At 28.9% G+C, this 21,089-nt stretch overlaps 4 protein-coding genes across 5 annotated transcripts; 1 reads left to right on the top strand and 3 right to left on the bottom strand.

Moving 5' to 3' along the window:
• Positions 1-1,689: 1,689 nt before the first annotated feature.
• On the top strand, positions 1,690-2,379 carry LOC145839019 (progranulin-like). The gene has a single exon (XM_082946635.1). The coding sequence runs from the start codon at positions 1,690-1,692 to the stop codon at positions 2,377-2,379; it is 690 nt and encodes a 229-aa protein (XP_082802761.1).
• Positions 2,380-6,080: 3,701 nt separating this feature from the next.
• LOC145847607 (omega-amidase NIT2-like) lies at positions 6,081-12,929 on the bottom strand. 2 transcript variants are annotated; one of them, XM_082953642.1, is made up of 8 exons: positions 11,595-11,728; positions 11,186-11,304; positions 9,362-9,482; positions 8,800-8,982; positions 8,401-8,554; positions 6,866-6,964; positions 6,694-6,749; positions 6,081-6,599 (listed from the first exon to the last, which is right to left on the bottom strand). In XM_082953642.1, coding segments are annotated over exons 1-8 (831 nt in total). In that variant the 5' UTR covers positions 11,596-11,728; the 3' UTR covers positions 6,081-6,501. The 2 variants fall into 2 exon arrangements, 1 of the variants encoding a protein (XP_082809768.1); XR_014371416.1 differs by lacking the exons at positions 6,081-6,599; positions 6,694-6,749; positions 6,866-6,964; ... (1 more) ...; positions 8,800-8,982; positions 9,362-9,482 and having other exon boundaries at positions 11,196-11,304; positions 11,595-12,929.
• On the bottom strand, positions 12,929-13,354 carry LOC145847624 (TP53-regulated inhibitor of apoptosis 1-like). Its single transcript, XM_082953653.1, has one exon. It carries the CDS (start codon positions 13,339-13,341, stop codon positions 13,108-13,110), a length of 234 nt encoding a protein of 77 aa, XP_082809779.1. The 5' UTR covers positions 13,342-13,354; the 3' UTR covers positions 12,929-13,107.
• A 430-nt stretch (positions 13,355-13,784) lies between these two features.
• On the bottom strand, positions 13,785-15,738 carry LOC145849141 (putative aminopeptidase NPEPL1). The gene has a single exon (XM_082954235.1). The coding sequence runs from the start codon at positions 15,722-15,724 to the stop codon at positions 14,162-14,164; it is 1,563 nt and encodes a 520-aa protein (XP_082810361.1). The 5' UTR covers positions 15,725-15,738; the 3' UTR covers positions 13,785-14,161.
• Between the last annotated feature and the right edge of the window lie 5,351 nt (positions 15,739-21,089).

Genomic DNA, 21,089 nt, shown 5'->3' with positions numbered 1-21,089 from the left:
TATAAAACACATGTAGACTGAATGTTTTCATTTACATTCGAAGCTATTTTTTAAACTAATAGTCTAATCAAGCAAAAAAGTTTACTAATAAAGCTTTTATTAAAACCAACAGGGTTTTATGTACGAGTCACAGTCAAATAATTTTTGAAGATATGTTTAAATAAAAATTTTAAGAACAATTTTGACAATAAGCTTTACCTTTGACTACAAAATGGTTAAATTTAGCAAAAGAAAGTTTTTATCGAAATAATTTGAAAAGCAAAGGTTGTACTCAAAATTAAAGTGCTGAAAATCAAATAGTGTAAAAACAATTATAAATAGCAATGAAAGTTTTATCTCTAAATTATTATAGAAACCTACATTTTATTTATAAAATGTGTATATAGGTCTGTAAATTTAGATTTACAAATATTTATATGGGTAGACAGTAAGATAAAGACTAGTTTAGGTTAAGAAAATTATTTGATGGACTTTTAAATAGATTTGTGTGAATATGAAAACAAATGTTAGTTTTAGTGATTTCAATTTAAAGTTTGACGACGTAAATAACTTTAAACATTTTAGCTTAGTTACGTACTTGCTTAAAAGTTTAAAACTTTGGAAAATAAGAATATGCTTAATTAGAGTTTGTTTCAAAACAGCATAAGGAAGTTAAAAGTTTAAATAAAACAAAGAACCAAAGATAGACTTTATAATACCAAACCAAAACTTTATATACTTTAAAATTCAACGTTTTATTATATGTCAATAGGTTTTTAAGGTTTGTAAAAAAAATTATTTTAATGTCGTGTATAGTTAAATTTAAAAATCTGTGTATATCTATATATATTTCCTAAACTTACAGATTTAAGTTTTTATTTAGTTTATTGAACACGACAAAGAAATTAAACCACAAAAGTTTGGTCAAAGGACAATTCTTATAGTGTTAAATGTAAAATTTTACAATATTTTAGTTCAAACATTTTAATACATAAAACTTAAAAAATGAATATATATATATTTATACAGCAAACTCATTTATATAAAAAAAATTAATCTAAATACTAAAAAAGTTCGTTTAAGATAAACTTTTAATGACAAAGTTGGTAGTTTGCTTAAATTAGATAGTAGCTAAAGTAACTTAGAGTTTAAGAACTTGTAGTAATGTTATTAGTTATAGTTTATTGTGTTGTGTAGTAAGTTCAATAGAATATTGGTTTTTTATACACAGCTTTTAGTGTTTCTTTAAATCAGGATTTCCCAAAAGAGGACGGTATCACTTATTGGGATAGTAACTAGTAAAAGGGCACCCTGCTTTAAATTGTTTTTTTTTAATTGTAGTTTTTTGTTAATTAAAGAACTTAAACTTAGTAAGTTTTTAATTATACAATAATAAAAATACTGTTAAAATGTATTTTAATCGTGTATTCCACGGTTTACAAAAACACTTTTTCGAGATGAGTATGTTAAGAAAAAGGTTGTTTTAGTTAAAAAATAACTTTTTTAATTCGTTAGCATAGTGATCTTTGTAAAAAAATAAGATACAAGTAAGTTATCGCTGTTATAAAATGATTAAAAAAAAAGTTTATAAAAGTTGTATTAAATTAAGATCTTTCTCAACTTTTATTGGTCAGCATAAAAATATTATATATGTACTCTCTTACTGCCTTTTTATCTTAATATGAAAGTAATGTGCAGATATATTTAAAAATGAAGGTTTTCATTGTACTCCTAGTTTTGAAGCTAACTTCTGCTCTTGTGTGTTTGGACAAACGATTCGAGTGTCCAGACGGCTATACTTGTTGTCGGCTTACAACAGGTGAGCAAGGATGCTGTCCTCTCCCCGAGGCAGTTTGTTGCTTTGACGGTGTCCACTGCTGTCCCCATACTTACGAGTGCGACCCCAGGGGTATCTGTACCCGGGGAATGGAAATTGTACCAATGGCGAGAAAGCACAAAGCTCTGGTTAACAAAAACTTCAACAGAGGTTACATTGCTCCCATGCGCGAAATATTGAAAAGTATGACCAGAATGCCCGAGACAATTCAACACAACTTTCAAGTAGCTACTAAGATGATGCCTGAGGTTCATACAATTGAAGATAGAACAATTTTTAAGACAAAGTCTGAAGATCTCCATCACACAAATCCTAGCTTAAACCAAAAAGTCCCGAACCACGAAGACCCAATCACATGTCCTAGCTGGTTCAAAACAGCGTTCTGTGCGGACACGCTCTGTTGCGCCTCGCGTGACGGACCCTGGAAGTTTTACGGATGCTGCCCATATGAAAACGGACAATGTTGTGGAAAAGGTTGCTGCCCATCAGGCGACAAATGCGTCGAAGGATTGTGTCAGACCCCTGTGACCAGTTTGTTGTTTTTTGAAAAGCATGAAATGTAAACAAATTCAGATGACTTATTTATCGGTTTTAAGAAAATAAATTATAATCCGCATTTATTGTTTTTATTATTTGTCAAAGGTTGTTGGTTATTTCATCAAAAATCTTTACTAGATTCCTTAACTTAAAAATAAAGAACAAATTTTTTCCCAACTAATAAAGTCGGCAAAAAAAAGTAATTTAAGGTTATTTAACACAAGCGAAACACTGTTAAACTCAATAAATTGTTAAATGTTGATGATAATAACATTTATAAATACAAACAAAATAAACTTGTTTAAACCTTAATGAAAACTATAATAATAAAAAGAGTAACAGTTTATTTAATAAGGATACAATAACTTTAAGAATTTATTTATAGTTTTTATGAAAACAAGAAAAGTAGAATGAGTTACAGCCTTATTAAAAAGTTTGCTTGTTAGAACATATTTCACATTTTTCTTATAGGGATATTTTCAAGCAACATTCCAAAATAATTTATAATACTTTTTAGGATAAAAGCTTTAGGCTGTAACCTAGTCATACTAAGAACTTCAAATATTTTTAACGAGAACAAAAAGTTTAAATTCTTAAACTTATTCTAAAATAAAAATAGCTAAAACTTTCAACAAAAAAAGTTGATTAACTGAACTAGTTAAGTTTATTTTAAAAGTATGCAAATAAGTAATGTTTCAACATAGGTAAAACGTCAGATTTACGTTTATTTTAACAAAATGGTAAACTTCTATTCTACTTTTCCAACAGTTAATCTATAAACTTACGAATTGAAGTTAAATGATTAAAATCAAGACTTTAAGATTATTTTATAAATAGTAGTGCTTGTTATATAAAATATTATTTTAATTAATAGTCTTTTTTGCATTTATTGAAATGAAGTATGTTAACACAAATCTTCAAAATACTTTAGTAGAAAAAATGTTTTATATTCAGAAATTTAAACTTTTTGAAAACTCATAGCTTTGACTACTTTTATACAGGTTTTTTAAAAGTATAATGTCTTAAATAATTCTTATAATCAAGTTTAATTAATCAGTTACATATTATCATTGAACTTTAAAAACTTACGTTAACATTTATTAAAAATTGTTAGAAGATCTTTTCTCAACAAGTGTTTTAAATAGTTTTGTTTATTGATTTATAAAAGAAAAACTTAAGACTTATAATATACTTTTTTTTTTAATATAGTAAGGAAAAGGTGTCTAAAAAAGATTAAATAGTAAAGAAGAAGTTGAATTGTTTTTACTATCTATCTTAATTTTAAAATATGTTGGCTTTTTATATTACAATAACTTACTATCTGTATTTTTCACACTTCCAAGAAATTTAAAAACATTTAGCTAAAATAAAATATTTTAAGTACAGTTATAGTAAGCTTAAAATCTTTCAAACTATAAGCTGAACAAAATTTTACACGTTGATATATAATTATAAAATGTTGTGTAAAATTTTGGTTATATAGAAAAAAGAACAGAGTAGCATCTAAATTTCTTGAATAAAAAAAAATAAAAAAGTCTAAAAATGACCCTATTGCTATATACTTTAGCATCTAATAAAGCAAAACATTTGACAAATATATTTACAAATTTTAGGGCTTATGTTTCAGGGTAGTACGAAAAAGTAAAAGATAAAGTTGGTATACTTTTTATAAATAATTTTTTTGTAGTAATAGTAGAAAATTTCTAAACTCTAAAACAAGTTCAAACTCAATAAGTACTATATTCATTTAGAAGGAAACAACATTTATATTCAAAAATATGTATGTTAAGTATACTCTTTAACTATTTATAATCAGTAGTACATATTAAAACAAATGTGTAACACTGTTTGATTCACTTCATATATTAGCAAAGTTTCATCAAACTTTACTGTTAAAAACAAAAAAAATAGTATATATTTTTAAAATGCTACAAAATATAATGCTAAACAAACTTAATTGGAATAATATACATTTGTTTAAAAAAAGTAAACAGATAATCTTGAAATAATATAATTACAAAAGTAAACTAAAACATTAAAAAATTTAAAAAATAGAATAAGTTAATCCTTCCTTTTACTTAATCTAAACTTTTCATAAAAAATGCAACACTTATTTCGTTAATTACTTTGCTATTAGTAATAAAGTATGATACTTTATGTTACCTACAAAACGTTGAAATAAGTTTATTGTACTTTTAAAGTGATTTCTTTAAATATAAGTTTAGAATTTGATAAGCTAGTTGAGATAAAGATTTATAATTAAAAAAAATTAGATATACTTTTGTATGAGTCAGAGCCAAAATGTCTTTAGTTTAAAGTTATGTTTTGATAAAAGAATTTTGGACTTAACGTGATCTTTTTCTATAGATTTAAATTTATTACTAGTATTTTCAAACACAATTAACCTTTAAAATTTAATTATAAATAATAACTCTTAAAATTGCAAAGTATGCTTATTGTTATTTTATTCAATAATTGTGCAATGTTGGACTCAGGCATCAAAAAAATATATTTCTGTTAAAATCTTCTTTTTTTTTTCATAAATTTCTGACCCACAATCTAATGCTAATCAAATCAAGTTTTTTGATTACATTTTATTTTTTACTTTCTCCTACCTTAGGTGTATACACAGTAGCTCTTATTATACTATTATTTTACTGCATTTAAATACTGTGTTTTTTTGTAATCATTTAGTACAATCTTTCAACATACCCGCCAAGACGTTTTTTACAACGTAAGGGCCCAAAATATTTTTTTCTGGTGAATCTAGCCTAGAATAATTTCCTAAAAAGGTGTTCATATTTAATCAGTTCGTACTTCAAGCAGCTTAATTTATAAAATCTAGAGGGTTGCCTCTCTTCGAAGCAAAAATGCCAGCCTAAGTGACCATAAACAAGCTGTTGATCAAGCTAAAATGCAAAAATTATAACAAAATGTCCTAATAAAAACAACATTTTCAACAAAAAATTTATGTCAAAAAACTAGACTGAAAATTGTGAAAAAAAAGTTGAGATAGCTTGAGTCTTGCACACAAAAATTCAAAATAACCGGAGTGTGTAACAACCCTGTACCGAGATTGCAAGAGTTTTAATTTAACTAACAGATTAAAAATCTATTGTAGTTTCATGGTCAGTCTTGCAACTAAAATTTTGATTTATTGGATTTATTTAGGTTGAACATTCTAGTTGTAAAGGCCGTAAAACTATGCCTTAGAAATTTACATTAAAGTTTGTTTAAGTTCAATCTGTACAAAAATAGTTATTATGATTGTTTCACATCCATTTCTTTTCCTAACGATAAGCTTTCTGCACCTTGTTATTCGGACTAAGATATTTGATTGGTAATTAGTTTAGTATACATACATATGAGAATGTGCTAGTTACACTGGCATTATTTTTTTATTTACGATTTGCAAAGCGCACAGTGAAGTTGTAAATAACTTATTAAATGTTAGACGGCTTTAATATGAAACATATTTGTTATCCTTCGATTTTGCAATGTCTACCACACCTAAATTGATAAACCATGTTTTTACCGTTAGTTACAACATTGTTTGTCAATTGATAACTGAATATTCTACTTAGTTCTTGTACAAGAAAAAAAATTACAAAAAAGTCAAACGCATATTTGTGCGGAATAAAAATAATTATAAAGGACTTTATTCCAAATTTATTATAAACAAAAATAAAAGCCAACACACTACTATAGGATTTCTGTACATAAATATTTCAAAAAAAAACTTAATTGATTGTACAGAGAATAATAAATGTAATTTAGTACAACTGATTATAAAAAACAAGTAGACAGTCGTTTAAAGCTTGTTGAAAGATATAAAAAGCTATGGATATGATTAAAATTATCACTAAACAAAACACCTTAATAAATACTTTTTGCTTTCATTTAAATAGTTTTAAATCATGTTATCCTTATATCAATAACGCGTTAAACTTTAGCAAGCATTTTTATAAGCCTGTTGCCATGATATGTTATTGCATTGAAAAACTCGTTTATTAATAATTTAAATAAACATAAAACAAAAAACTTTAGAAACATCAGTCACCATTAAATAATATGCTTCACTATTTAGTCTAAATGCATGGCAAACTTTTAGATTACACCTATAAATTGTAATAAAATCAAAAAAAGTTCTACGATTGCTTAGTAAGCTGAGCTTTTTGGTAAATATCAGATCTGTGTTGGTTTCTTATGGGAATGTTTTGCCGTATTTCTTTAACCTTTTCAACATCTAAAGAAAATTATAAACATTTTTACACTGATAACTAACTTAGTTTTTAGAGACATAAAACTGTATTCACTATATTAAAAAATTGCAAAATTACCTATTTCGGTGTATATTATGCTTTCGTTTTCGTCCGTGGTGGCGAGAACATCTCCCCTGTGAAATCAATTAAGTCTCATGTCAACTGAAAACTGAAGCACACAAGCATTCTCTCAAACATACTTATGAAACAGCTACAATCAGTATATTTCTCTCAAGCTCGTGAAACTAACCAGGGTCCGACGACGGTGCTGTGTCCCCACGCGTTGTATGTGGCGTTCATGTCCCTGCTCGGCGAAACTGCGGCCACGTACAATTGGTTGTCCACCGCTCTGTGTTTGTTGACGTCTCAATTTATTTTTGATCCATAAAATTGTTTAAAGTTATAAAAACAAGCTTGAACTTTGCAGCTTAATCGAAAATCCAATCAAAAACACAGCACTTAGTTTTATAATGTTAATTTTTTGACCCTTTAAAAATATGTAACTTGTGATGAAGTATTTTGTATTACAAACAAGCTAATCTTAATAATTTTAACTACTTTTATAATAACAAGTAAAACCAGACAACCGATACGAAATTATATATTATAAGTAAACTAATAAAGTTTGTCCTAACGAATTGCATAATAATAACAGAAACCTCATTATAATAATTAGCTAATATACAAACTAATTTGAAAAAAAAAATAGCGACAAGGAAATAGTCATTAAACATTTCACAAATAATTTAGGTATTTACTTATTTTTAATTATAATTTAAGTACTAGCAATTAAACTAGCAACTTATTTAAAGTACTACATTATTTAAAAAAAAAAACTATAGTATATGAATAAAGAAAAACTATAAATAATTTCCATAAAATAACTTAATCCGAGCATATATTTTTAAAACAAGACGATTAAAAGTAGTGAAGAAAAAAGTTTACTATGATAAAAGTCAAGTATTTTAAGTATGCAACAAGTATTCTTAAAGTTAATTACATTAACATACAACCTACAATTGTTTTATCTGATCTTGTACTGTTAATTAATTTACTTTTTCTAAAGTTCTATTGTTGGCAAAAATTATTTATATCAAAATTTAATTATTACTTAATTATAAAAACAATAACTTTTAATATAGGTGTGTTGCCCACCCACAACTTTTTGATTACTATCAATTACTGTAAGTAAAAATAGAGCAAAAATTTCCAAGTAACTGTTATACTTTTTGATAACATAATTTAAAAAGTATGGTAAGTTACAATAAGTCTATAGATAACTATTTTTATCAACAAAATTTTAAGAATGAATAGATTTTAAACATTTTTAAGAAAAGTATATTAAATATAGTTAAACTTAGTATATTGTATTAAAAATTTTCGTATTTTAGAATTTCAAAATGGTATAGAGTATATATCTTTTGTAAACTTTTATAAATTTAGACAAAATGATTATAAAATTACTGCATTACTTTTGTTAAAACATATGTTATGTATGATAAATCAAAACATTACCAAAAACAATAAAAAGAGTCTATACTTTAGGTTTTGTACTTTTTTTAAAAACTTATGCTGCTACTAAAACAAAAGATGAACACTACATTTTTAATTGTTTAAACTGGTTGTTAACAAAAGACAACACATTTTCAACTTAAAAGTTTTATAAATTTATAACAATTTAAATAGTCAGGTCTATAAAACCTTAACATAACGTAAAAACTCAAACACACACTTGGACTATTTTTTCCTACTAGTTCTAAAGTTAATATTAATGAGCAGTAAAACCTTGCTCTCTGCAGCAGTTCCCAGTGCGCGGGTCCGGTGGTCATGTTGAAGGCGCCCGGGTACACCAGCAGGTTGCAGCCCTGACCGGCGTACACCTGCGCCAGCTCCGCGAACCTGATGTCGTAGCAAATTCCGATTCCCACCTTGCAGTCGTCTGATGTAGAGAAGTTGATTGTTTGAGCGCAGAATGTCACAGTTGTAAAAAGTTAAGCCCGTCAATAATTACTTTGATTTGAAAATTTATTATTTTTAAATTAGCTTTTTAAAGAACGGCTCTCAATAAACGTTTTTTAAGTAGATTGACGCTTTTTTTTTTTTTCCAATATAAAAAACTATCATTTTTACTTCAAATCATAATTTAAAAGCAGCACGTAATACTACTAACCCAATCAAACTAACCCACTTGAAACGAAAACAGCTTGTCTCCCCCTTTCAGCACCTCGGACTCCTGGAAGCGTATTTTTCCGGGAACGTCGATGTCGAAGAGGTGCATCTTCTGGTACTTGCCGATCATGTCTCCGCTAGGTGAAAACACTGAGCAGGTGTTGTAGACGCTCCCGTCCAAACTTTCCGGTATTGAACCTGCACGTTTTGTATTTCAAAAAAAAATTTCGTGTAGCATGTAATAGTTTTGGTGAGATGTTATATGTCAAGAAATTAAACTTAGTTAACTTAAAAAAATTTGACTAAGTTTTGCTTTAATAAAGTTTGAGCTTATTTAAAAAGTATTATTAAATTGTTTTAAGTTGAAGTTTATTTCACTGTAAAAACTTATTAAAAAAAAGATTGTGAAAATAAACACAACTATTAAAGGTTAAATGAGGTTGAATTAACTTATATACAAGAGAAATAAAAACATATAACTTTGAATTTATTTGTGTAAATAATATATCTTTAATATTAAATATTTACACAAATCATAAGACACGTCTTGTTAAACAATTAACTGAACCCAAATAACCTCCAATAAGAAAAATTTGACATTCTTTTGCAATTTTCGATAAACTGTCTGTGGTTGGACCCGGCACAGTTTCGGAATATTCCTTAAAATACTGAGTTCCGTAAGGAGAATTGAAGCATTCCTGCAGACCAAGTTTAAAAGATAGTTGAACATTAACTTCGGAACATTTGTGTTAGGCAAACAATAAAATTTCAAAGTCACTTTAAACTAAGTATTAATCGTTAAAACTTTTGTGTTATGTAAACAACAAAAAGAAAGTATTCAGCCATTTTTGACATTTTGAACTTGACAGCTTTTAACTTTTTTTTTAATTTCATCTTTCACTTAAACATGGTTGCCACTAATCAAGCTGAGAAAAATTTCCTGACTTTTCCTGACATTTTCCTGAATTTTTACAAAAATTTTCCTGACTTTTCTAAATCAGTTTTACTTATATAAATTATTCACTTAATTTAATAAAATACTACCCAAACTATTTAATATAAAATCCTTAAATTACAAATCAATTAAAAAAGAATATACTTAAGTAAGTGTAAAAAAAAGACATAAAAAAGTAAATTATATATCTGTTGTATAAAATATTTCCTCTTATCATTTAGTATAAAATTTGTAACAAATAAATATACTCTTATTTACTTTAAAGACTTAAGTTACTCTACAAAAAATACAAATAATAAGTGAACTTAATCTTGGCATATACCTCTCTTATAACTTAATTTATAATTTTAAACAACCTTTTGAAAATTATAAAGAGGTAAAGTTAACACATAAAAGTATTACTAAACTAACTGCTTAGTTATAAAAAAATCAATTATTTAAACAAAAAACACTTTGATTCTTAAATTATGCTAGATAAACTTTTGTGGATATATCACAGTTTGGCTATGGAAGTGTCCTTGCTACAGATCATCAATACTAAAAGCTTACAAAATCTGCTTGTTCAAGTAGGGTACTTGTTCAACATGCTAATAGAAAATTTTTGCAGTTTTATAAAGGATATTTTACTAATTTATACCAGAAGAAGGCATGGAAATAAAAGTAAATGTTTTTGTAAATTTCTAGGAAAACTTTGGAATTTTTTTCGGACTTTAAAGGACTTTTAATTAGTTTTTACCATTTGAAGGCTTTGGAAAACAAAGAATTTTGTAAATTGAAACTGACAAAATCTGACTTTTTTTTATTAATTTTATCAAATTTCCTGACTTTTCCTGACTTTTTTTCAAAACCCCCTATATTTTCATGACTTTTCCTGACTTTTGTCATTTTTTTAAATTTTTCCTGACTTTTCCTGATTTCCTGACTTTACCTGACCGAGTGGCAACCCTGCTTAAATCATAAGTGTGCAGTGTGCACTGAAATTTTTTTATAGTCCATGTACGCTAAAGTCAAAATACTTTTTTCAGATTTCAGTTAAATGACGAACTTCATATAAAAGAAACCAATTTAAACTAAATTAATTTGATACAGGGCTGCCACTCGTTTTCTCAAAAACTTTTCAGGTTTTCCAAATTTCTTCCAGGTTTTTAAAAGTACACATTTTTGGGTCTATTTTTAGTTTAAAGTTATGTTTTAAGGTAAGAAACAGTGTTAAATAGTATAAAAACATTAAAACGATACTGTAAAGCTACTTTAAATATGTTTTTTGATAAAAAAATTTTTTGATGGTGCCAACTTTTTTTTATTCATATGATAGATTTCTTGAGTCAAATCAAAATTTTTCTACTGAACATGTGAAAATTGTTAAAACTCCATGTTTTTCCAGTTTTTTTTTCAAATTTCAGGTTTTACCAGGATTCCAGGTAAAGTGGCAACCCTGAAACTCACGGGTAGAGCGACGAGCTTTGCACCGCGGCTTGCAGCCTCCCTCACCATCTTGCACGCCTTCTTCACATTTTCCACCTTGCTCGCACCCACTTGCATTTGTATGAGAGCCAGACGCAACACTTGAAAAAAATAAAACAATCAAAGTAAAATGGTTGAAGAGAAAAACAGTTGGCTTTGCAATTTTTTAGTCAGACAGTAGCTTTTTGCTTAATTGAAGTTAATAAAATTTATTGTGATAAAAAAACTAAAACTTAACTAATTGAACAAAAAAAATAGTAAATAAAACTATAGACTATAATTGACACAGTAATCAAAAACTAATAAAAACTTAATTAGTTTCGTAACAGGCTGTTTTCACAGAATACTTAAAAACTTAACTACATCAAAGGAAGTTATACTGTCAACTTACTTTTATAATCTTTGTTATCACCTCACTGCTGCTAGACAATTACAACCTATTAAAGAAGATAATTGTGTTGGTTATTGTAATTTTACTTTGTTAAGCAAACCATTTTTATTAAAGCACTTTGAATAACTATAGTTTTTCACAGTCCAAATTACTAAAAGGGAATTAACGATAAAAAATACTAAACCAGCAATACACAAACTCAGGAATGTTTTTTGACCCTTAAATTCCAATTTGTATGCTTCATTGAGCCAAAAACCTTGACCCAACAGCCAAACAAAAAACATTGCAGAAATTGAGGACAGTCTTACGTTTTTGAAGCCGTTGCAGAGCAAGGGTAATATTGCAAGGTACCAAATAAAATACTGCGAGGTCGCAACTTTGTTCAGAGCAACAAAGGTGAGCGTCAAAAGAAAAAACGAATAGGGCAAGTCGTCGCAAAACCTGATTGAAATTGAAAATATCATGCACAGTTGAAGGAAAAAACAAACAAAGCTCGGCCATTTGCTTGTGGAAAGGTACAGCATGTAGAAGAACACTGAAAAGTTGTGGCGGATGTCCTTGCGCCCAAAGTGGTAAAAGTAAGTGTGTTCTAAGAACTCTGATCCGTACAAGCGAAAGAACATTAAATTGAGGGTAGATAAAACCATGAAAGCAGACACAAAAAACTTTAAGCGCTGAACAGTTATAATTGTTTTTAAGAAATTCAAAAGTTTGCAACTTCTCAACTCGTGAAACATCTCTTTAAAAATTATTTTTCCTTTATTTTGATCGTAGCCATTGCCCAAAAACAAAAAAATAGCCAGCGAGTAAATGATCGGGTATATTTTAAAATGCACAGCCAGTCCAAACAGCGCGCCAGCCAACACAGTTTGCTTACACATGATGGCCAGCAAAACAGCGTTGACCAAAAACGCCATTATGGACTCTGCGTTTCCCCGGCAAGAAATGGCGCACGTGATCGGGTTGAAAAGCCAAACGAGCATGGAAATTGTCGTGCATCTATTGTCGAAACCCCTGGCTGCGGCTAACTTCTGCAAGAGCAATGCGGCGAAAACGTCGCAAGCAATGAAAAAAAGCTTCCCAAACTCCCTGCAGTAAGCGTTCGGCTGCAAAATCCAAGCCAGCAGCGGGGTGTACCTGTAAGTTCCTCTCAGGTACGGGGATTTACCCTGCGAGACAAAATGGGCGGCATCGTCAAAGACGTTATAGTCCACGTCAGTGAACTTCACTTCGAGGTTCAGGTCTTGCCAGTGTCCGTAGGCGAGCAGGGCGAGTCTTAAAACAACGGCTGAGGCGATTACTTTACATGGCGTTAGTTTATCTAATATCATGTCCTGAAAACAAGGTTGAAAGTCAACAATGCAAAATTTATGAGATAGTAAATTGGATAAAAATAACAACTAGCAATGAACGTATTTAAATTTATTGTAAACATAATAAATTTCCTAGTAATAAATTTTAAGCACAACACTTTAAAAAATCAGTTTTTTTACAAATAAACAATTTAAAATGTTCATGACGAAGGGGGTTGGCGCTCATTGGAGGTGCCCAGCACAGACTGCTCGATTTCCGACAAATCGATTCCCTCCTTCTGGATAGCCTTCTTCACGCAGGCCTGGTACTTTTTGAACACCTCTCCGCACACGTCGTTCGTTTCTCCCTTCAGGTAGTTTTCCCTGAACCAGGAATTAAAGCAGGCGTCGTACTCACGCTTTAGTGGAGTGCAGTCGTCGTTCAAACTGTTCATTGCTACTTTTTTATAAAGCTGATGGAGTAAAATAAATTAATTAAAGTAGGTTGAAAATGTACTGTCAACATAACAGTAGAGTTGAAAGTGCTACATTAAAATATAAAATTAAATAAAAAACATCAAGAACATACAGTTCAACATTTTTCGAAAAGGTTTGTTAAATTTAAATTTTATAAAAATTGACTTAAACATCTTAAAATTCCTCTTAATTTAGAGGTACTAACCTTTATTTTTAATATAACAACAAAAATACAGTAGAAGCTACCAAAACACATAACTTAAATAATTGAAATATTAATAGATATATAAATTAAAAATTAATATATTAACTTATCTCTAACAAGTAAAACTATTATAAATGTAAACAAGTAGTGTTTACAAATCAATTTTGAAAAAAATTTAGTGATGTAAGTCAAAATTTGAACTTATATATAGTTTGATTTTAAAAATATTTTATATAAAATATTCAATTTGTATCTTTTTTACTTTGTCAAAAACTTATATACTACAGTATCATTTCATCTATTTAAAAATATAATATAGATATAAACTTAGTTAAAATTTTATAACAATCTTAAATACACCAAGATGAAATATTGTTTTATAATTACAAATAAGTTTTTTTGAAGTATAAACAAATGACAAACACAATATACCATAAAGCTACATTTATACAGTTATAAAACTAAAAAAAAGATTAAAAACACATTATATATAAAAAATGCTTAAACAGAGCACAACTGAATGTATGAACAGAAAATTACTCAAGAGTCTTATTCAAAAGTAAAGCTTGTAAATGTTCAAGTTGAAACAAAGTCTATTCCATCTTGGCCCTTTTACCATACCAACCTTCACCTGACTCATCAACCTTTGGCGTCATTGACTTCAACAAGGGGTCTGAAGAGTAGTTAGCAAACGCTGTGAGGAGAAAAGACACTCCGTAGCCTGTAGCGCGCTCACCCGAGTGGGAAGGAGCAGCCATGTCAACGTGAATCCAAGCACCTGGAAACATGAACATGTTAGGCAGGTGGCTGGCTACAAACAAGCCGGCGCACGAACACTGGGCGTTTGATCTGTCAGCAACTGAGTTCTTCATGTCTGCAACGGCTGACGTGAACTCCTGAAAGTGAAGCTCTGGGCTGTAAACAAGAGGGTGCACCAAATCACCAGAGGTTTTACCTGCTTGAACACAATGATTTTCCCAGCTTTCCTGATTGGTGAGCAAGGCAGCGTGGTACTTTCCAGTGCTGACTCCCTGAGCTCCTGTGAGAGTTGCCATGTCAAGAATAACATCAGCCTTCAAATCTTTGCCGGCATATGCAACTCCATCAGCCATAACAAGACGCCCTTCTGCATCAGTGTTGTTAATCTCTACTGTTTTTCCAGAGTACATTACATGGATGTCATCAGGCCTAGTTGACTTGGGGCCCACAGAATTTTCTGCCAGGCACAACACAGCATGCAGGTTTTGCTTGAAACCGCGTTTTACAGCAGCATAGAATGCATATAGTATGGCTGCAGCACCACCACAATCACGCTTCATTCCAGGCATAGTTGTTTTGCCTTTGATACTAAGACCACCAGTATCATATACAATACCTTTGCCAACCCAGGCAATGTTTTTGGTTGCTCCTGCTGGCTTGTGACTCAAAATCACCATAGCTGGCTCTCCATTTTTTTCTGTTCCCTGACCAACTCCATAAATTCCACCCATACCTTTTAGTTTTAAAGCTTCACCTTGAATAATTACAGGCTTAATTTTCAATTTTTGAGCAATGTCACAAGCTTCTTCTACAAAGGCTGTAGTATTCATAATGTTGCAAGGCTTGTCAACAATTTGTGCAGCGCCTCTGACACTTTCAACAACATCAGACATGCAGGCAGCAATTTCCTCAGTGGAACAAGTTTGCTCGCCCACAACTGCAACTTCAATGCTGACTGTCCTTGAGGGCTTGCTTCTGTTCAGGTTTCTCATTGAAAACAGAGGATAGCAGCGGGCAATTGCAGTTCCACACGCAACAACATCCTGCTCCTTGCAGACAACCAAGATCCTTTCATCATCCTTTCCTGTCACGCAGCTTCTCAGCAGCTTTCCAATGTGGACGGCGCCAGAGGGAGCACTGTGCCTGCTGTACCTGTCTGAAAAGACGCCGATGCTCACTCCGTTGTTGCTGAAATGGTAAGTTTCAGTTGGTTGTGGTCCAAGGCAGCTTATCACCTGGTTCCAAAAGTTCTCTGAAACTTTTGGTTCAGGCAATGGAACATTTTTGTACTTGAGTGCTCTTATGTTGCTGATTTGACCAACAATGGCTAGTGGCTGCTGTCTGATCAAAGAAGCAGCTTCAGCTCCTATAAACTTCAGAATAGTTTGTGGAGCCATTTTTATGTTAAAAAAAACCTAAATTTTTTTATATTGTTATTTTATTATCTATAAAAAAAATTATTTAACTTGTTGTTTAATAATTGTATCATACAACAAAAAGTATAAAGGAATTATTTTTAAAATAAATCTGGAACTATTATACAGATTATGGAAATTCCATAGTTTAAACTGTTAAACTTTTTATCAATAAAAAAACACTTTAAACAAAAAAAATACCTTGATATGTTTATTCAAGTGTATTATTTATATTCTAGTTCAAAATATTAATACTTAACTTAGTTTTTTAACTCTTACCCATTTTATATGACTACTGTAACTTTGCAAAGTTGTTTGTATACTAGGTCAATGGAGATTAAAAAAAAACTTTGTTTTTTCTAAACTTTATAAAACTAAGACTAAGAAGTAATGTATAAACATAGAAGTAGGTATTCATAGAAAATAGTCAAACAATTTTAAGGTCTAAAAAACTACTCATAAAAGCTTATTTCAATTTATAATTTCATACCTTTAAATAACTATTAAAAAGAATGTAATTTAAAACTAGTGATGTACCGGTCCCGGATCCATTTTTTTTTTTCAAATTAGGATCTGGACTTTATTTTCAAATTAGAATCCGGCTGGAACCGGATCTGGACTTTTTTTTCATATCAAGATCCGGCCGGATCTGGATATCAGACAAAAATGGCAATATCCAGCCGGATCCGGACCCGGATAGTGAGTCCAGTACATCACTAGTTTTCACATAAAAAGTAGAGCTTACATTTGTAGTTTCAAAATTTCATTTCTATAAAAGCTAAAAAAACTATAGATAATCTTTAAATTAGTCTAAGGAAAATTGATAGATAGATAAAGTACATCACAGAAACAAAATCTGGTAGCTAAGATTAAAATCTATTAAATAAGATCAAATTGTAAAAATCAAGGAGAACCCCCCTATAGCCTGACCAATCTATAATCAATTAATTTCAAGTTCTTGAACAGAATTAACTAGAAAATCACAAAATATTGAAAACTGGATCAGCTTAAACTCATTCAAAATCTAAAAGAAAACTAGCCTAAGTTTTTCAAAAAAACTTTAAACTAGCCTAGCAATTTGGTAGTAAAGTTTTTAATTTTACAACATAGGAAAAGAGTTGCATTTCTAAAATATTTATTTCATAGTTTAAATGTAAACAAATGTAAATTAGTCACGTGTTCAAAATGAGCCAATCACGGTAGGTGGTTAATTTTAACTGACAAAGGGTTTGTTTTTGAAAAAATACTTTTCTGTATGCTCTTTTTTACTAACTAGATCCGAATCGGCCGGATCTCTGTTAGGATCCGGACTTTTTTTTTCAAATTAGGATTTGGCCGGAACCAGACTTTTTTTTCATATCAAGATCCGGCCGGATCTGGATATCAGATAAAAATGGCAATATCCGGCCGGATCTGGACCCGGTTATTGAGTCCACTACATCACTATTTAAAACTAAATGCACAAAAACTTAACAAAAAAAGGAGTAAAACTAAGTTACTTTTATAAAATTATATTTAAAGCAAACTTATGTTATAGGATAATACAACAAACCTTAATAAATAGTTTATAAAGTTTTTTTTAAATTTAGTTAGTAAGTTTTATTCACTAAATTAACAATGTCTCTTTATCAGTTATAATCAAGTTTTTTTATTTAATCTTAATGTACAGACATCAATTAAACAAAGTGTATTAAAATTATAACTAATTTTGATTTTGCCTTTCAATAACATTCTAAAGTGAATACTTTTATTAATTTTTTTCTCAAGTAATGTTCAGGCTTTAAGGGATTAATATATTTTTATTAACTTTTACATTGGCTCTTATATGAAGGCTAAACATCCAAACTATAACAAACTTTTTATATAAAATTCTAACAAACTAATAAGTGATAAATTTTTTTTAAACAAAAGTATGGACCAAAATCTTCTCTTAACTTGAAAACCAAAAAAAAACAATTTAGGGCATAGGGGGCCTATCAACTTTTTTTTTATTTTGATCTTCTTTTATAGAGTTTTAATTAAGCTACAAGATTCTTTTTGCAGATTGTAAAAATTAAAAATAATTTGTGAGATATAGCCGGTCGAATTCAGAGCCAACAACAGGTTCCTTATGGGAGGCACAAACTAAAATGGCAAAAAAAGACTATTTCACTAAAAATCTATCTTCTCCTACATTTTTTAAAACAAATACCTCAAAATTTCAGGAATTGTTCCTTACCATATTTAAAAAATTCTGTTGAAACACAATAAAAAAAAATTAAAAAATAAAAATTTTATGATAAAAAAAAAACTGTTTTAGTGAAATAGTTTTTTTTTTGCGCTTTGGTTTGCGGCTTTTATAAGGAACCTATAAAGGTCACCAAACTCAATTGCTTATACCTCAAAAATTACTTTGAATTTTGTTAAGTGGTAAAAAATGCCTGATAGCTCAGATTAAACTCTACAAAATGAGATCAATTTATAAAATTAAGGAGGACTATGCCCTTAACAATAATTAGTCACAAAAAAAAATAAATTACCTTTTTGCCAGTCCACTGTAGTTCATATGAACACATTTTAATAAAATTTTGTGCTGCTATTATTTATTTTTACTATAGCTTAAAATTTTTTTTAATTACTGAGAACATGACCAAATAAAGCTTTAAATAGTTTAATTGACAAGGGGGAGGTTTTTTTTCTAAAAAAATTTAAATTGTAACTGACTTGATTACTTAAATACAATTTAAAAAAATATAAGGTTATTATAGAATAAAAATAAATTAAATTAATGTCAAAAATGAGTAAAACACTTTTTTATTAGTCTTATTTTTTTAAATTAACAACAAAGCTAATAGTTATTCTAACTGTCTTTTAAAGTTCTTTTAACAGGGTTGCTATAGGTTTTGTAAATTTCTTCAAGTATTATGAATTTTTTCTAAGTTTTTTGGTCAAACTTTAGTATAAAATTAAACTCAAGTTAAAAAAAACTGAGTTTACAATGCTCCACAACATTGTAAAGATACTGTAAAGCTACTTTAAATGTGTTATTCTATATTTAAAAAACTAGTGTTACAAAAAAAAGCTATGTTTATGATATATTTTTGTATCTTGTAGGAATTTCATTACTTTTCATGCGAAAATAGATTAAATATGCTTTTCTTGGTTTCTTAGTGATTTAATTCAAAATTTCAGCCTTTTTTTTTTTGGAAATTTTCCAAATTCTAGGTGTAATTTTGGCTAAATTGTCAAATAACAGGTTTTCTTAAGCTTTTCCAGGTTATTAGGCAACACTGTTTCAAGAAATAAGATCAAAATTTCAAACCAGAAAGAATTTAGTAGACTTCTAATGGAAGGCTTTAACTAAAAAGGCTACAAAAGACTATTTGATTCAAGTTATTTATCATCAAACAATTGTTGAAAAATTGTTTAGAAAGTTTTTAATCAAATTGGTTAAAAGTTTTAAAGAATCTGTTGGAAGGATTTTTTTAATTTTAATTAAAGCATGCTTTTTAATTAACAAAAAATTTTCTTTTTTATTGTCATAAAAAATTGTTTTTTCACTAGACAAAAGACTGGACAAGTTAAAGGTGTTTTAAAGGTATAGTTGAGATAGTTGTGAAATTTTTAATACATTAGTTGGAACAATAAAAATGTAGACTAGATAGTACATATTACAATAGGTCTGCAAAATTAGAACTATGTTAATAAAGAATTGTTTGTATTAGAGTAATTTGAGTAATGGCTTATATTTTGTTAAAGCAAATATAGGTCTTTTAAGGTTCAGTTGATTCAGTTATAAAACACTTATTTTCACAATTTGATCTTATTCTATATAGTATTTACTTAGCTACAAGATGCTTTTTACAGATTTTAAAAACTCAAAATAATTTTTGAGATATAGCCGAAAGTTGGAGGCAACAATAGGCTCCTTATAAGGGCGCAAACTAAAACGGCAAATATAGACTATTTCACTAAAAATCTATCTTCTCCTACGTATTTTGAGATAACTACCTCAAAGTTTTCCTTGATATATTTAGAAAATTCAGTTGGAAAGATTTTTTTTTAAATATAAAACTTTTAAAAAAATTAACATTTTTTTTTTTTTATTATAAAATTGTAATCTTTTTAAATCTTGTTCCAACAAAACATTTCCTGAAAATTTGAGGTAGTTATCTCAAAAAAGGTAGGAGGAGATAGATTTTAGTGATTTCTAGTTATTTGCCGTTTCAGTTTGCACCTCCCATAAGGAACCTATTGTTACCTTCAATTTTGACCGGCTATATCTCAAAAATAACTTTGAATATCTTAAAGCTTAGTAAAACCAAATAAATGTAGATAGTAAAAGCTATATAAAAAAAGATAAAATTGTGAAAAAAGTGTTGAAGTTATTGGTTTTTTTATTGAGCAGAGTGATAGTATAAAATACTTAGGTGTGGTTTTAGATGATAAGCTGAATTGGAAGAAACATTTGTCTTATCTAAAATCTTAATTGTCTAGGAGTTGCTATGTTTTGTCAAAACTAAAGAACATTTGGACGCAGATAAATTAATTATTTGGACATCAATTTAAAATGGTATATTATAGTTTTTTTTATCCACACATCCAAAATTGTATATCTGCTTGGGGTGATTACTTGAAACCAAATAATTTTATGCAAAAAAAGAGTAATCAGGTATGTTAGTTATGTGCCTTTCCTGACCACAACAAACCCTCTGTTTAGAAAAACTAGTCTACTGAATTAAATAATAGGTATAAATTGCAAAATTCTAAGTTAATGGGTAATACTTTAACAGGGTTTGATGTAGAACACAACATATTTACAATTGCTAGTTCTGATCATTCACATAATACAAGAATTTCAGAAAGAAAATTTTTTAACTGAAAGACCTAGAACAAGACTTGGCCTAAGCTGCTATAAGTATTTGGGTCCAAAATTCTAGTCTAGTTTTCCAGAAGCTTATTTAAACTTTAAAACAGATAGTTTTAAATAAAAAACTTAATTGTTTTTACTAAATCACTACAAGAAGTAGTTCTAGAGTGCTTTTAAATGTATGTTTTACATGTACTAAAATTTTATGCATGTAATATGTCACCAAATTTTGATGAATATTTTCATTTTATAATTGTCTGGTTAATGAGCGACTGTCAAAAAATTCTTAAAACATACAAATAACATTTTACTTTGTTTATTTTAATCTTGTTACTGTGTTTAACTTAAAGATAGTTGATTTTTTTATTGTTTGAAACAAAAAATACTTAGTTATTTTGTTTCTTATTTATTTTTAACAAGTCAGAGGTAAAAGTAAAACACTAATGCAAATTTATCTTTGTTTATTATTTCTGTGTATAATGTTGAGATATAACTAAC

This window comes from Thalia democratica, chromosome 1 (assembly GCF_965202585.1).
Source record: "Thalia democratica chromosome 1, ktThaDemo2.hap1.1, whole genome shotgun sequence".
NCBI lineage: Eukaryota > Metazoa > Chordata > Thaliacea > Salpida > Salpidae > Thalia > Thalia democratica.
This window is presented reverse-complemented; position numbering and strand designations above follow the sequence as displayed.

Excerpts from the sequence above, each read along its gene's own strand:
- LOC145849141 (XM_082954235.1), bottom strand. The coding sequence starts at position 15,724 with ATGGCTCCACAAACTATTCTGAAGTTTATAGGAGCTGAAGCTGCTTCT.
- LOC145847607 (XM_082953642.1), bottom strand. Across the intron at positions 8,555-8,799 it reads GCTGTTTTCGTTTCAAGTGG|ACGACTGCAAGGTGGGAATC; the intron begins GTTAGTTTGATT and ends TCTCTACATCAG. Across the intron at positions 6,600-6,693 it reads CATAATATACACCGAAATAG|ATGTTGAAAAGGTTAAAGAA; the intron begins GTAATTTTGCAA and ends AATTTTCTTTAG.
- LOC145847624 (XM_082953653.1), bottom strand. The coding sequence starts at position 13,341 with ATGAACAGTTTGAACGACGACTGCACTCCACTAAAGCGTGAGTACGAC.
- LOC145839019 (XM_082946635.1), top strand. The coding sequence starts at position 1,690 with ATGAAGGTTTTCATTGTACTCCTAGTTTTGAAGCTAACTTCTGCTCTT.